The 17,430-nt window shown below is 44.1% G+C and overlaps 1 protein-coding gene and 1 pseudogene across 1 annotated transcript; one reads left to right on the top strand and one right to left on the bottom strand.

Annotated features, from left to right (window-relative positions):
• Positions 1 to 414: 414 nt before the first annotated feature.
• On the bottom strand, positions 415 to 11,953 carry Pis (phosphatidylinositol synthase). Its single transcript, XM_077653253.1, has 6 exons — positions 11,781 to 11,953; positions 11,009 to 11,143; positions 7,508 to 7,661; positions 6,220 to 6,301; positions 4,602 to 4,683; positions 415 to 3,902 (listed from the first exon to the last, which is right to left on the bottom strand). The coding sequence occupies exons 1-6, from the start codon at positions 11,818 to 11,820 to the stop codon at positions 3,754 to 3,756; spliced, it is 642 nt and encodes a 213-aa protein (XP_077509379.1). The 5' UTR covers positions 11,821 to 11,953; the 3' UTR covers positions 415 to 3,753.
• Positions 11,954 to 16,027: 4,074 nt separating this feature from the next.
• On the top strand, positions 16,028 to 16,169 carry LOC144122332 (U2 spliceosomal RNA; annotated as a pseudogene).
• The last annotated feature ends 1,261 nt before the right edge of the window (positions 16,170 to 17,430 follow it).

Raw genomic sequence — 17,430 nt, 5'->3', positions numbered from 1 at the left:
TTGAAATTTAGTATCTAAAGCATGCGTTTGGATGCTATGTACCTGCATTTATGAGGGCTTTATTCCCACAAAACGGCTGCACTAGCAAATTGTAAGCATAGTAGACAAGTACACAGCCAGTGCAGCTACACGTAAAGATAGCTCCATTGACACACTTCAGTGCAAGCACTATACCTGAATGGCACCACACATTTCTGCCTTCAAGCATCTTTTTGAACATACTCTTAAGGCATCATGCTGTTCTTCCAGTTGTCTTCAGAGCTCCTTTTTTCTTTCTGCAAGTAAGAGAATGAGCTGAATATAACCACTGTTCTGTGTTTCTGGACAATGAATTCTGCAGGAGCATCATTCCTGGTGACAAAGCTGTTCTTGAGTCACTTGGGTAGCCGCAGACTGAAGCGTGTGCAATGAGGCTCTGCTGTTCAAACTTTATTTCACAATGAACAACTTATGCAGGGCAATAATGACAGACAACAAACACGTAACAGTCTGCGGAGTGTTCCCAGGCTCCTCTGTGTGCTACAGAAAAAAAAGTCATTGACACTGAAGTATTGACAAGTGCAGGTTCTGAAGAGGTGCAACTATTTCACAGCTGTAATTCCATCTCCTCTTTGCTCCTGTGTACCAGTATACCATTTTTGGCACCTTGCACCACATCAAATTTTTTTTTATGTGCGCCCTTTGTGCCAGCAATCTTCCAATACAAAAAGTCTAGCTCAATGCTGTAACCTACGCTCTGTATATAAAGCAGCCATGATGTACTAACGGCATGCAAAGCCTTTGTTCCTGCTATTTCCTCAAATACAGTATACAAGAATTAACTTTTGGAGAAATTGGTAGTGTGAAAGCTCCTGCATTTTCAGAGCTTGCATTATCAAGGTTAACTTGAGAGCAAGTAATTTAGCACCACAGGTTCACAGAGCAATAGCATGATCACGCTATGAACAAAGTTAATTCACTTAAGAGCGCATACATTAGTAACCATAAAATGAAAGTAGCACAAGAGTGTAATGTTATGGATCAAGACAGACACCTATGGATAGCCTCGCCACAGCACTGCAAGTAACAATTATGAACACTTATAGGTGCATATAACTAGTGCTAGATGTGGCTGTAGGTTAAGGGCAATAAATATAATACCAGTGCTGTTCTAGTCCACAAAACAAAGCAAGTAGCTTCCTCAGTCAATAAGGACCAAGAAAAAAATAATGTGACACAGATGGAAAGAAAGCTTAGACAAAACCAGAACAAAAATAATTTCGTAACAAATATTTGCTTCAAATCTACACTTTTATATAATCCCACATTTGCAAACAAGTGCCACTTGCCAAGTTGTGGAAGACTAGCAACCAACTTTGGCTAGTACTGTTGCTAAACCAGCGGTGATATTTTGTGAAACCGAAAAGATGGCCAAAGGTTTTTTAAAATAAACAAAAGCCACACAGGATATGAGCACACACAACACACTATCTAGTACAGCTGTTCATTTCCCGGGTGATTTTAGGAAACCTCTGTATAACACCATGTTATAGCTATAACACCAGCCGGCTATAACACCATGTTATAGATGGCCTAGTCATGCTACATCCATAATTATAGGGAAAGAACTGAAAAACAAATATGTCCAGCTTTCGAGGCGATTTTGCACAAAAGGAACATATGCGCTTCACTACTGCATGCAATCGGTGCAGAACAGCTTTCAAGGAATGACATAGAAATATGCATCTCTTTCAAGCGACTTGTATAGAGGGGCACTGTGCTCTAGTTATTCCTCTTAAACCGCATCAAATGCACACTTTCAAACAAATGGAGAACCTCCATCTGCTCTGTTTTTATGGGATCACAGACACGCGTTGTGGATGTATACCCATAAGCCAAGAATCACAAAAAATATATGTTCTCCACTATGTAAACGCTTAACATTTATCAATATATGCTGGCTTTTCACAATTTCTGGATGTTTCTTGCTTCCCTGGCTCCAGGAAAAGCAAAGAAATACAATATTAAAGGCAAGAGGGTACAGAGAGACTAGAACGCACACAGGGTCACAAACACTGGCACACTAAACTTCACTGCAATGCCTCTTTAAGAAAATGCCCAAAATAAGTAAGCTGCCCTGCTGAAATGAAGCTACATAACAATGTGAAGCCAAAAATAGCCAAGTATACTTTAAGCACAAGCTGAAAGACTGAGCTCCGTGAAATACAGAAAATGAAACCCGCTTAACCAGCATATCTGCTTGATTGTGTCCTCATAATACTCTGTGCAGGTCAAGCACTGTTAATAGGCATGACTTTGGCTCCGCACAAGAAGGAATGCATGAAAGTAGCACAACACAAAAATAAGGTAACCAAGAATTAGACGGGCCCCCATGTCCATGTAAAGAAGAAGCTGTGGTTCCAGCTTATTTACAGCTTAGCTAGTGAGGTGCTTTAATTTTTTTATTCATCCAAATAATGACACTTTCATTATGCACTCAAACCTGCAGTAAAAAAAACTTGTTTTAGTCGCTTCATTTTTACACCAACTTCCTGCTATGGAAATGTTAAGGTGTAGAAGTAGGGAGCCACTGAACAATTCCAGCACTTGGTGACATATCTATGACACAAGAACATGACAATACAAAATGACGGCCATGTCCCTTTCAGACTGTGCACACTAAACTATTGCCCCATGGGCTGGATAAATTCTGTCGAATAGTAATATAAATGGGGGCAGGAAAGAGGCAAAGTGTGATTGAAAACTGCACAATGGCTTCCCTGTGTAACACGAGCATGCCGTAGTGCTCGATGCATAACAAAGACAAGTGCAAAACAAGCCCTTCTGCCCATTAGCTTGGCAATGCTATACAATTTATAAAAATATGCAACATAAAATGCATTAACAGAATCTGGAATACAGAACAGCTGGTGCAGCAGCACATGAGTGTTTGCAAGTGAGTTTCACAATTTAAATGATTTTGGTTTTTGGGGAAAGAAAATGGTGCAGTATCTGTCTCACATATCTGCAGACACCTGAAACACGCCATAAGGGAAGGTATAAAGGAGGGAGTGAAAGAAGAAAGGAAGAAAGAAGTGCCGTAGTGGAGGGCTCCCGAATAATTTCGACCACCTGGGGATCTTGAACATGCACTGACATCGCACAGCACACCTTAAGCGTTTGCCTCCATCGAAAGACAGCCGCCAGCCGCCGCGGTCGAGTTCGAACCCAGGAACTCCGGACCAGTAGCCGAGCGCCCTAACCGCTGGGCTACCGCGGTGGATACAATTTAAATGGAGTAACAATGAAGTTACCGTAGTTCGGTGTCATAATTATAAGACAGCCGTTCTGCTTCTATAGCCTGATCTTGTTCTTCGTAGTATTTTTATCACTGCTTTGTACGAGTATTCAAGCGACGAGCTTCTCATCGCTTTCTTTGGCGACAGCAAGGTTCGTGACTAAGCTTAACTATCAAGTGAAACTAACAAATTAGAGAAGGGCACAAACACCAGAAAATTCATGCCGCTGCTAAAGCTTTCGAGGTGCTGGCGAAAGTCGGGTCCAAACAACAATAAATGCGCTTACACAAATAAAATACCACATCCATCTTGGGTGACTTGAGAATTTAGCAACAACTTCGTCGATTCGGTACCGAAATATGGCAAGGCCGAGCAAACCATGGTTAATGTGTGCGTTTCTTCTTGGCAGCGTGGCTTCCAGAGTGACTGTTTCCAAGCTGTGGTGGCATCAACATGTCAGTTGGAAAATGGCAGCTCACTCGGTGCGCCTACTCCGCTCACTGACATCAATGGCGCCAAGGTTCACCGCAGCAATCTGCATTTGCAGCAGGCTGACCAGTGTCTTGGCGATGGCTATGGGAGCACTGATGAGGGTCATCAGTCTGAAGAGGCCCAATCCAAGCACTGGAAAACACAGAAAACCATGAAGGTCAAGGTCCTGACAAAAAATTTCAGCATGCAGGAGTGGATGTTTCCCCACTGGGGTGAGCTTGAGCAGATGACCAGAGAGCACCACATGAACAAGAGGCACCAATGGAGTTGCACATTGAGGACACATGTGGTGGTGCAAAATACAAGCCTCCCATTCTATGCTTCCCTATGGGAGTGATAGCAAAATGGACTAATTAGGCAGGCCTTAAACTGCCTGTGCTAACTGCTAAAAACTTAATGCTGTGTGGTAAGGAGCAGCACCACAAGCGCCAATGCATGGGCACGAGTCTCCTCTTGGCCATCAGATGTCACCAGCATTTGAGTGGCTTTCAGCCATCTGTAAAATTGCTACAGTTTCCGCTCCTGTGCAGCAGATTAAAAGTGTAAAGTGCTCTATACCTTTAAAACTGAACTCCCCATTAATTATTAGTTTGCTGCACGCCACATTTACACATTCTTGCATTTAATTACAGCACTGAACATAAGGCTGAGGTATACAATACTGAAATAAAATTAAACAAATTCTTTGCAACATCCAACTTGTTCCTTTTGGTAAGACTACATAAAAATTTCTAAAATTATGCTGACAGCTCACCATGGTTCATTCTTCACGTGTGTAGCATTAAGGTCAGACGGATGCTCACAGGCAAGTCAGACCAAAGTTGCGCTCACCTAAGGGACCTTCAGTGAAGTGCAGCAGGTAGAGGCCCCCATAGAATGCTTCATTTCCCACGCACATTGTGAACAGGATAGGCTGAAATAAAAATTCTTTTCAGTTAACATTAGTTACACTTCTGCAGGAATTATTTCTTGTGTGTGATTGCTTCCTGACGACTGTATTCCTTAAAAAAAAAATTGTTGCATGGTATGCAAAATGGAAAATGGAACTGAATCTCAAAAGCTGCGTTTATCTGTCCTTCACAAAAAGAAAGAAAAACAGATGCTCGTTATTTCTTGGGCACTAACGCTGTTGATCAAAAATATAAATATTTGGGTGTGCTGTTTTCGACTGACTGTTCATTGAATGCCCATGTAAATGCTGCAGTTGCAAAGGCAGCCAGAGTGCAAATTATAATTCAACGGAACCTGACATCTGCACCACATAACCTAAAAAAAAAATAATGCTTCTGTCTCCTTGGTGGTTTGACCAATTCTGGAGTATGCGTGTTGTGTTTGAAACCAACTCCACAAAACCCTGATTGGTCAAATTGAGCGAATATAGCACAAAGGTTCGTGGTAGGGTGGCACTGTTGAGAAGAAAGCTGTACTAAAAAGTAAAGTGAGTTGAAATGGGCAGTACTGTACTCTTGTTGAAGAAAACTCCGTCTGAAATTGTTGTTCTAAGTATTACACAACATGACTGGAATTAAAAAAAGATATTTATGTAAAACAACTACATTACATTACTGGACTGGGACTAACCTTCAAGCGAACTCATTTCTTGCGCGAACCGTACCAGAGTGGAACTGACTATCTGGTAACCAAGTGTGCTGTATTAATGAAGATTTGTTATTTTTGTTTTTGTTATGCCGTAACTCCCCCTCCTAACGTGTCCTGGGCAAAGGAACAGTATTTCTGAACAAAGAAAAATATATATTCTTATTTCAGAGCATTCGTGCAAGAAGAAAGCAGTTTAGTTGCAACCGAAAAAAAGATATATATATACTAATGTGACCAACAAAAGCAATGTACTAAACAAACTCTGCGCTGCACTCAAAAAATGGTCTTATCTGCCTAAGGGGAAGGACTCCTAACAATGTTATGAATAGCATAGACATTAAGAAATGGTTTTGACAGGAGCCAAGATAATATGCACTGCTCTCTTGTGAAAGTAAAATGTTCCTATTTATTATAAAGAAACAGCTGACTACTCTGTTTAGCATAATTACTTATCATGTGTACGGTATGAGAGAGAGAGCATGCTCCTCAGCATGCCAGCAGCACTAAAATAGCAAAAGTATCACTTTGTTCTTAATCTTTTCAACACTGAAATGTGTGCTTCACATGCTAGAGGGAAATTAATACTTCTCATGCTAAGCCTGCATCAAATCTCTCATGTTCAGCTGACTGACCATCCACCACCCTCCGAATAGCATACAAGACAGCACTTACTACAAGGACACGAGCAAAAGGTCAAGCTAAAAAGCATTCTGAGCCTCTCAAATATGTATGGAGGGTAATGTTTGGCCATCCACGGGTAGCGTGATGGTGTATAGGAGAAATGCCAACTCCTTAAAAATGAAATTCCCGTTGCAAACAGTCCGTAATAGAAGAGTGACAATCAATGCACCTTGTTGGTGTAGTACAGTTTCATGATGGGATTGTCAGCAGAGTCCAAGTTCTTGTGATTGTCCTTTCCAGACAGGAGGGATCTAGAAAAAAAATTAATATATAAACAACCTCTGTAAGCAATACTTCGCCCTTTGATACGGGGCCATATTGACCAAAGATCTTGGCAATGTTGGTTAAAGTAAATACTGCCACCCATGCACCTAATACAAAAGTGACAATTACTCTCCTCTGAACCAAACATGGTAAGAGCACATTAGCCTTTTAGTGAAATAAGCTCAGCACTCAACTACTGGCACTGGGGACTCAGCACTTCAGGTAACGAAAAGAATTAAGTCAAACAGAGCTTCATTATAACAAACATATCAATGACTGTAGGATGGAAGCACACTGGCTGTGACACAATGCATGGCATCCTTTCGTCTTAAAGGCAATTAGCCAACTAAGACTTTCATCAAAACACTGAATAGGTTTAAGGACAGACTTTGCGAATGTCATCAGAAAAATGTGACATTCTGCAGCAACAACAGTTGCCTGCAGAGCTTCAGTATGTTTTCAGTAATGACATGCTTGTGCAGGAAGGTAAAGAATTCCACAGGGTGACCTTCAGCACTGTATGACATAGCAAGCATGACAAGCAATTGACGTCTGGATAATCACATAACAGTAACCAAGTCGCTCATGTTACATTTCCACACAAGTGATAGTGCATTTTCTTTGTATGAAAAAAGTAATGAGCGTAGACAATGTCAAATCATATTTAATATGATGCTATTACAGTCAAGCCAAGTTACATCGGATATCAAGCAAGAAAACAAATAGTTAGATACAAAAAATTTTATGCACAGGGGTTAAGTGGTTTACGCATTACTTCTCATAATGTCTTGTACTGTTCAAAAAGCAATAATTACTTGTCATTATATGTCTCACTATTCATTACAAAGCAATAATCTAATGCATGTGGGTTCGACTCCATTCTCTCTGTGCAAACGAAATCAATATCTCCACCTAATGTGGAAGCAGAACAACAGGGTACACAAGATATTTTCTGCAAAGATTTGAGCATAAGAGACATAGAAGCTGAACAAGGTGAATAGTCTCAGAACACACTTACTTTGCCCAAGCACATGATAGAAAGAGTATTTTCCATGGAGAAAATATACAGCATGTCGAAGAAAGCAAAGGGATGTACCCAACAGCAGCATGGTGTATTATGTAAGTAGTGTAAGTTGGCATGCAGCTTGGGCTTTCAAGAGGGAGACATATGTCTTGAGATAGGGAATGCTCACGTGTGCAGGTGCAGCCAGTGGCTAGCAATGTCAATGGCCATGCTCAGCTGGAACCAGAAGGTGTAGCCAGGGTAGAACTGTGCCAACACTACCAGCAGGCACATGGTGCCACACCGGTCTGTAAGCTGGTCGAGCATGGCACCAAACTTGGTGCCTGTGTGCAGAGAATGTGCAAAAGCAGTCCTTCCATACAAAACATTCATATACAGTGCAGAACAGCCAGAATACAAAAGCCTGTGCTCCTCCCAAAAAAAAAAAAGAGAAAAGGTCAACATTTTCGAGACCATTTCCAACATAGAAGCTAAGCAGTGTATTAAATCTGGTCACGTGTAATTGTCATTGTAACATTCTTAGCCAACACATTATGAAATAGAAACTTTTATAGCCCTTTTGCTTGAGATAAAAAAAACAGCACAGAATCTAGAAACTAGCAATGATGAGTGGTGATATTACCAACGTCACAAAGTGCATAGAGAGACATGCTGTTTACTAAGCAACGTAGCAAAAATTCTAATACAATGATGTATTGCTCTAATACATTTCTGCGTTTGCTCTACAGGTCCCTTATTAGCCTGATATGGGTTTGAATTAGTCTGAGGGCGCAACATGTACAATTCAGAACAAATACAACACGTAGGTTTTCTGACATCAGCAATTATTGCGATCTTCAATTAACAGAACTTCAAAGGCAAACCTGCTCAGTTTTATGCAACACATAATGAACATTTAGTCGTAACAGCTTTCCTCATCAACAACTCACAACCAGTACACATAGTTCCACTCTTAAGAAGGACAATAAAAGCCCAGGAAAGGCTGCCTATTTATATATGTCAATGTAGAGGTTTTGTGCTCTGCATGTTTTTATAGCGTAGCGCAAGAACAGCGCCAAGATATTCGCAATGGGGTGGCACAGAGCAGGGAGTGGTTGGCGGGTGGAGGAGCAAAATTTTTGGCCAGCATGATGGCTTGGTGCAATTTCTCTTTATCAAGATCGATGAAAGCTTCATATTGTTGCGGACTAGGAAGATGAAGCAGGCAGTGGTGCAGGCGGAGCACTCACAATAGGCCAGCGGCCTAGCACATTCCTTACCAACCAGCAGCAGGTTGTTTACCAGCCGCAATTAAATGCAGGCATTGAGGTGTTCAAAGCACTCTTTGGTGAATAAAATCACCTCACAATGGACTGCCGCAGCGTTCCCAAAGGACGTTAGTGTATCCACACTTCAAATGGAAGCCCCTTTCATTGTGATGGCTCTGCAAATGCTAGTTCTCAGCAAAAGGACATCTAATAGCTTATCAGATTTTGTTTCATGCATTTCTTGTTAGGCTAATTGCCCATTAGTTGCAAATAAGCTATTCTGCTATTACAATTTTTGATGGGATAGGGGTGTAGCAGATCGTTAGTCAATGGTAGCTGGCTGATATGTACATCTATTATGGTAAGCCATGCTCTCGTGAATCCTTCAGTACTTTATCTATTTATACGACATCAGGACATGTGCCCCACTTGCTTCATGTGCTGGAAAATGAAAAACAGAGCATGAACGCACCACATTTTTGGGTGCTTTATACTAGCGAACAATCAAACTATTGAGCATGTTTTTATCTTTTGCTAATAGCACTCCTTTGTGTTTTGTTTATTTTTAGAAGTGCAGGTGCACAGCTCAACGAGGCCCAGTTGGTGGAAAAAAGAACCTGGTAAATTGCTGAGGTATTGAGCCTTTTCTCTCAGTCAACTACCTCATTATACTTCTTGAAGAAATTTTCAATTGTAATGCAAGTTATCTTATAAGTCCTTTAAAGGGGGTTGTGGCTTAGTTGAATCTGGGTCACCTGTGGCGTCCGACAGCAGTCCTGCCAAGCGTTCGGTCAGCAAGCGAGCTTTAAACCTCAGGGTCGCCGTCTTCTTTCATCACCGAAACTCAGCGCGGCTGCCACGCTACAATTACCTCTGGGTGAAAAAGGAGGCATCCTGCCGACTTAAGGAACACGCACGATAGGCGGATCGTAACACGGTTTGAGGCGGTCGATGTACACTGTTGCACGGCCACAATGGCACACATCCTGGGGCGGCGAATGCGGTTCAATAATGCAGTTCACCGAAGAGGTCTCGTATATAACATGATATGGGCCTTGGTACTTTGAAAAGTGTTTTATGGAGAGGCCGGGACCGCTTGGCAGAACCCAAAGCCACACGAGTGAGTCTGGAGTATACGGTGGAAGATGACTGGTGGGGGCTCAAAGGTGCTTCTGGCAATTCTGGTCCTTGGTGGTAACAGATCGATCAAGCTGGCAGCATTCTTCAGCATATGTGGCTGCTTGAGAAAGGGTCATAGACTCGGACACATCAGGGTGATACGGGAGCACGGTATCTATTGTGCAGGTGGGCTTGCGACCATAAAGAAGGAAAAACGAAGAGAAGCCAGTTGTGCTGTGTGTGGCAGTATTGTAAGCGTATGTGACAAAGGGGAGAATGTGGTCCCAATTTTAGTGATTAGATGCAACATACATGGCCAGCATATCGCTCAATGTGCAGCTGAAACGTTGTCATGCCATTTGTTTGAGGGTGGTAGGCCGTTGTAGAGTGGTGAATGATGTGGCATTGTTGAAGGAGTGCTTCGATGGTGTCTGAGGGGAATACATGGCCCCAGTCACTCAGAATTTCCTTAGGGGAATCATGGCACAGAACAATACGACACAGGATGAAAGATGCAACGTCTTGCGCAGACGCGAATGGCAAGGATGAGGTTTCTACGTAGCGGGTGAGGTGATCTACCACCACGATGACCCAGCGGTGGCCAGCCGGAGTGATGGGAAGGGGACCGTAGAAATCAATGCCGACACAGTCAAATGGGCGTGCCGGGTAGGGCAAGGGCTGCAGCAGAACAGTGGAACGGCGGGTTTTGTGATGCCGGCATTTTGGGCAGGAGTGAACGTATTGGCAGATGAAACGGTATTCCCCGCCAGTAAAAGCGGAGTCGAAGGCGTGTGTAAGTCTTGACCACACCGCGTGGGCGCACTGGGGGTTGGTGTGGAAAGGGGCACATACGTCGGAATGAAGATGCTGAGGAATAACATTTGGTGTAGTTTTATGAAGTCATTGGTACAATTGTGTACCCCTTTTCTCTACAAAACCATTGGTCGAAAGTGATGCTATTCAATTACTAGTGTCATTCTGAAAGCAATCTTACCATTTGTATGCATGTTTGACATACAGGTCGTGCTTTATAAAGGGTTAAGCTGCATGTCAATGATTTGCTAGGGCAGCCAGTTCATCTTAATCAAGAGTCTGCCAAGTGTAAACTTTTAAACAACGATCAACAGATCCATTACGCATTATATTCGCCATTGTGGATTTTGGGCGCACAAAATGCTAGCTGTGTCACTTCAGTATGAAGCACAAATGAACAAGCAGATGATGTTGACGACCTGCAAAGGTAGTGTAGCAGTTCTAATATAAGTATTTTGTACGCGATGAGACCTCTGCATGTGCTTGCTTACTTTGATTGAACATCCTTGCAGCGTGTCCATCAATGCAGTCCAAAAATGCACTGACTCCATAGCAGATTGATGCAGCAAGACAGTGCGTAGGCATGAAGTAAAATGACAGGATCGCCAATATGATGCGGCCATACCCTGCAAGGTAAAAAAAAAAAAAAGACTTCAGTTGAACAGGAACTGCTCAAACACGACACGCACGTGCAACTACAACTCTCCTCTCTTCACTGCGAATATAGGCTGCACAGGTTGCAGTAATCCTTTTGACAAAGCATGGCACAGGTTTTTAAATATCAGTCTTTCCTTTCTTTCTAAAGCTGAAGACACCAAGGTGCTTGAATTAACAGAGCAGCATATGGATTAATCGGCACAAGAGTAACAGCAACAATAACTGCAAAGTCCGCGACGACATAAATACCAGTGACATATATGTAGAAAGCCTCTGGACAGTGAGTGGAGACAAAGCTAAATATACATAATAACGCTGGTCAACGCGAGGCGCACAAGGCGCAGCCTGACGGCATAATGAGATTACGGCTGGCAAGCGCAATAAATATTAAACCTATATATGTTACCGCAATGAAAGAAACAAGCATAATATCCGAACCCTCCACTATGCCCGAACTGCTAACACTGCTGACTACAGATTAGTTCCCTGAAATTCAAGCCATACATTGCAGAGAACGGGGCACTTCAAAACTCTCACATTCGTGCGATAAGCTCGAACTGGTAACCTCTTAATCGCAAACGTCAAGTTTCCGAGGTTTTTACATACCGATGATGTTCGGAATGAAGAGGAACACATTCTCAGTCATCTTTGAAGCGTTGCAGAAGCACAATAGACGCAAGGAAGTGACACTTCACCGCGCTCTTCGGTAGTGCGACAAGAATGCTAAATGCAAAACGAAAGTGCAGCAGTAGCACAACGCCGCAAGCAGCAGTAGCCGCCCAGTGTGGCTGAGTTGTAAAGCGAAACAGTAACAAAACTGCGGCAGCAGTACAAAACTCACATATAATCATTTATATAATAATTTAAGCAATAATTATTACAAATTTAATAGCAAGTAAAACAAAAGTGATTTATACTACATTTATGAGCAGAAATTGACATCCTAAACAGCTTCTTTCTCTCTCTCTCTTTTCGCGGAGCGCCAAGTTTGACGTCTAGAAAAAAACTGATAGACAACATACTCACGAACCTTGAAATGTAAGCAATATAGGCCTTTATTCATGCCTTTATTCAACGGGCCGGCATTCTGTTGCTTCACGATTTGCTGCGACAGCGTTTGTAAACACTTATAAAAACGATGCTCGAGGCCCTGCTGTTGGTGGTGGCTCGTCGCTGACCTAGCGGTCTCGGTCGCGACAAGCAACGGAAGCTATCGGCTTCATCTGTGTGTTTGCTGTGCTGCTGCGATCATCTGCCTCACCTCTTGCTGCGAACGAGGGAAGGCGGTAGTTTTCAACTCACAGACTTCGGAGATTTGTTGTGATGTTTAGAGCACGCTAGCAAGTGGGCAAAATTCGCACATGAAGGCTAATCGCTCCTTCCAAGATCAAACTAACCACCCTACTCAACACAATGAAACAGTACTAATCCACAATGCAAGCTCGCCACTCTACCTGTTACTGGAAAATGCGGGACGAGAAACAAACCGCAAAGCTTAACCCCCTAGCTCACCATCCACGCGAAGAACTACCTCTCGCGCTTATTGGCCTCAGCAATACACCGGTGATAGCGTTTGTGCAGCCACGGTGACTTCCTTGACTTGGATGCGAAAAGGGAGAAGTAGGAGTATCCGCCGCTGCGGCTCAGTGGTTAGAGCGCCCGACTACTGAGCCGGAGTTCCCGGGTTCGAAACCGGCTGCGGCGGCCGCGTTTCGATAGAGGCGAAACGGAAAAGGTGCCCGTGTGCTGTGCGGTGTCAGTGCGCGTTAAATATCCCGAGGAGGTCGAAATTACGGCTACCTCTTTCTTCTTTCACTCCCTCCTTTATCCCTTCCCTTACGGCGCGGTTTGGGTGTCCACCGAGATATGTGAGACAGTTACTGCGTCATTTCCCTTACTCGAAAACCGATTCTCAAAAAACAATCTTCAAGTAGGAGAGTGCGATGGTGGCTATCTGATGCGCTATGGCACCCAAAGGTTCCTCGAGTCTCGGGCCAAACTGCCACAGTGAATGGGTAGCTATGGTGTTCGGCTGTCGAGCACGACGCCTCGGGATCGAATCCCCGCTGCGTCTGGCTCATTTTCCGTACAACGTCTGTACGGTATCTTGCACGGTGAGGAACCCCAGGCAGGCACGTAGTCAGAGAGAGAGAAATAACTTTAATTTGCACCCGTCAAAAATGACGGGGGAGAAGGCTATAGCCTAAACCCCCATTCATTCCCCTAACCGTCGGCCGGAATCCCTTGGTACTCGGCGGCAGTCAGGGCGAGGCCGATGACTTTGCGTTGTTCTTCTGCTTCGTGGTTGAGCAATAAGGTCTCCCAGGATTGTACATATCTATTCGTGTCGTTATAGAAAGGGCAGGTCCAGGCCATTTGGACTAGATCTGCAATGCTATTGCACTGCGTACATCTAGGATTAAAGACTTCTGGATGCCATTTACTGTACAGCTGAGGGTTTGGAAACACTCCGGTTTGCAATCACGTGGCACGTAGCCAGAATTTTTTTTCGGGGGAGACCCGAGGTAATTTTTAGTATCAAGCCGCCGCTCCCCGGAAGGCCTCCGCCCACAACCTGCCAACCTTTGCCCCCGACCCATCTCCACCCTCCATAATCCTCCCTATCACAAAACAACCCACCTTCACCTGCAAGAACTTTCACCCACCACCAAACACCCATCTCCACTCTCCAGAAGGCCTCCACCCATAGTCACCCACCTTCACCGCCCAGAAGCCGCCTTCGACCAGCAGCCAACCTACTTCCACCCTACCTAAGCTACACCCACCTCTACTTCACTCGCTTCCACCCTCCAGACACCTGCACCCACAAGAAGCACACGTAGCACTGTGAAGTGAAAGCAACGGCGAAACGCAGCTCAAAGGCAATCACTGCAGCAAAAGCGAAATGGACCGCCAATTGAAAATAAAATTGAAAATTGGTTTTTGAGGAAAGGAAATGGCGCAATATATGTCTCACATATCTCGGTGGACACCTGAACCACCACCAATACTGATAACTCAGATTTGTCGCGTCACCTTGCATGATCACCTGTGCATTTTTTTTCACTGCTCACGCACTAGGCCCATTTCAGCCTTATTGGCTTCTCAGTCGATCGCCCGTGAGCCTGCCATTCCTCACGCAGCTGCCCGTAACTGTGCCACAGTAGAATATGGGTGGGCCGAAACGAGTGCCAGTTAGTGCTAAATCTCGTGCTACCTTTGATGCTCGTCTGGTACTTTTTTCTCACATGGGTCATCGCCCTCAGCCTTTCAGATGCTATGCGGGACCACGGGATAGAAAGTATCACGACTCGCAAACGTACAGAAAGAAATTAATAAAAGGCTTACTTGCTGTTAGTTCCTTAATTTTTATAAACTGGCATGAACAATCCATGATCAGTGCCATGTACTGGGTGTTGATGATGATTATAAATTTTTATGGCGCCAGGGCATCTATGGCCAAAGAGCGCCATGACACAAGGTATTTTCGACTTCTCAAGGTGGGGTCAAAGACCCATTTTCCAAGCATTTCACCCTGAATAAGCCGAGCACCAGGCCAGGGGAATGCTTGCACCCATTGTACCACCGGTGGGTAACCGGAGGCGATGTATGTACTGGCTGTTGCCGGACAGTTACAGACGGTCAAGGACAGCTGAAGAAAACAGGCAGCCATATTTAGTCAGGTTTAGCATCACTCAGATTTCTTCCACTCAAATTTAAATGCGTAGTGATCTAATGCAGACCAGCGCTGCACACACAAAATCAGAGTCAAGGTTGTTGGAAAGTTCCCAGTGGCGTTTAAAATACATCAGTGTTTTGTGTCCGCTCGAACCTTAAAAACAGGCGAATGTCTTTGCAAGAAAACTCACTAAGAAGGTGTGTCATGGACAAGTTCGCCAGGTTTCTGCTTTGGCCACAATCTAAGCAGAAAGATGTAAAAAGGGGGTAAAGTGTCCCCTGGGGCACACCCTTTCATAAAAAAGGAGAGCGCAAGAGGACATCTTATTTTCTTTTTACTTCCATATAGGCGCGCATTCGGGTTTAGAGCGCACAATGGCAGAGGATAAGCGCTGAACCCTCTTTCTTTTATTTTTCTTTTTTATCAATAATTTGCCATTTCCTGTCAGTAAGAACGAGAAACAAAAAAGGAGTGTGTACCGCTCATGCTGTCGCTCGCCTTTTACCGTTTCATGATTGGCCTGTTGCCCTAGCGGGGTCTAGATTTAATTATTGCCTTTTTTATAGCTTTAAGAGACACCGCCGTCACAGAATGGAGATCCTACAAATGCCAGAGTCTAAGCAATAAAGTTTCTGAATCTACCAACTCAGTCATCGACAGCGCCTGTCTGTAAATATAATCATCATCATCATCTGTAAACATAGTGTCGTTGAATATATGTTGTTCCATTTCGTGTTCCTCGCAGCCCCACGCGCGAGCGCTCAGGATGCTTGTACGCCATTCGTCAAAAATGCACAGAGCACATTGCCTCCGGGCCCTGCAATGGGGTGACTGTAGCAGGCTCCAGCTTCTGAACGGGCGAAGACCGTAGGTTCCATCCACCCTCGAGATGCAGAATGAACCCCACTGCGGGGCTCAAAGCAAACGTGGCGTCCTGCGTGCATTTTCTACAAAGTGTAGCATTATTTTGGGGGCGTCTTAATTGTTGCACACGGACGCGGGGGAAAAAACGGAGGCGTGGAAGAGGAGGAGGGAAATTCATGGCAGACCTAAGCATGCCCGCACGAACCCGCGAGCTTACGCTGCGTGCAATATAGGTTGCAACATCCTCCTCTCTAAACATGACCGACTCATTGCGCTGCACGTGGCTTCTGCCCACGAGCCGGATGCATCAAAAAATGTCCGGACCCCGTAGAGTATCTGTTCGGGTCCAATTGGACTTATTTTTGGAAATGTGGCGGAAAGTTTGAAGGATGCTTCACTCCCGCCACCGGTTGGCCCGGTATTGCACTACCTCCGGGATCAGCCTTGTCTTTAGCGCGTTTTTACTATCCTGTCTTTCTATCCGATCTTTCAACTCTCCTGCTATCTGCACGTGGTAGCGACTGTGGCTCTTCTTGAGCCAGTGAGCAGGCCTGTGCACTTTCCTTTTCTTTCTTCCTGGCATCTATCTATCTATCTATCTATCTATCTATCTATCTATCTATCTATCTATCTATCTATCTATCTATCTATCTAACTATCTATCTATCAGGCCACACCCCCCCCCCCCCCCCCCGCGCTAGGGGAACCGACGACGACTGACCAAAACGTGTAATGATAATATGGCGTAAATGAAAAGATTGTTGTGCCTCATATTGTAAGAATGGCGCACTGAAATAGAAAAAGAAACGAGGATTTATTTTAATTTGGCATTGAAAATCGCATAAAAGACCATTTTGTGAACGCCGCCATTATCAGCGTAGCATTATAGGTTACGTTCCAATTCTCTAGACGTCCGACAAGACGTCTAGTGTGACGTCTAGGAAGCCGTCTACATGTCCACATATTGGAACTTGTCTACTGCTCATTCCGCTTGGCGGTATAAAAATGTAATTAAAGCTTATGGACAGTTATACCGCACTTTTTCTTAAACTTTGCAATGACGATCATTAAAAACGTGTTTTAAACAGTTCGCACATTTCTTGCTGCAATAATTTACGCGTAAATCAGACTGATGGCAGCGCCTATCGGTCAGTCTACTTGTAGCAAACGGTAGCGTGCGCTCTCCGAAGACGACGGTAAAAACATACGCCATTATTCTTTTATTATTGACGCTATTGTTGTTGTCCTCAAGAGGATAATGCTCCTCGAATGTGCTCGTCCAGACGACCCTGTAAACATAAAAAAAGAATACGAAAGACTGCAAACACAAAATTAATATGCGCGAAAGGTGATACTGCAACAGAAAAACACATGCGTGCCATTAAACCTGCTGTCTGTCGTACGTTGTACTCGGCGGCGACGAAAAACCTAAATGCAGCAGCGAGCTTTGATCCTGCACAGACTAAAACCAATTCGCAACGTGCTGGTGTGTTTGTTCTGAGACTGTAGAGATAAAAAAGAATGTGCACGAAAGAGCTGATGCAGCTAACATAGCAACAGAAAAACACATTTGTAAACCGTTACGCCAGCCGTCTTAACGCCGGCGAAGAACCCAACGACAGCGACGAGCTTTAATTCGTAAAATCAAGGCGCTAAGAGCCGGCATCGTCAGATTATAAACAAACTATGTAAACAGAACCTACAGCGTCCGCT

The sequence above is a fragment of the Amblyomma americanum genome, chromosome 2 (genome assembly GCF_052857255.1).
Source record: "Amblyomma americanum isolate KBUSLIRL-KWMA chromosome 2, ASM5285725v1, whole genome shotgun sequence".
Classification (NCBI taxonomy): Eukaryota; Metazoa; Arthropoda; class Arachnida; order Ixodida; family Ixodidae; genus Amblyomma; species Amblyomma americanum.
Note: the sequence above shows the minus strand (reverse complement) of the source record. Positions and strands in the feature narration are given on the sequence as shown.

Excerpts from the sequence above, each read along its gene's own strand:
- Pis (XM_077653253.1), bottom strand. The coding sequence starts at position 11,820 with ATGACTGAGAATGTGTTCCTCTTCATTCCGAACATCATCG. Across the intron at positions 7,662-11,008 it reads TGCAAGGATGTTCAATCAAA|GCACCAAGTTTGGTGCCATG; the intron begins GTAAGCAAGCAC and ends CTCTGCACACAG. Across the intron at positions 6,302-7,507 it reads CACTGGCTGCACCTGCACAC|ATCCCTCCTGTCTGGAAAGG; the intron begins GTGAGCATTCCC and ends TTTTTTTTCTAG.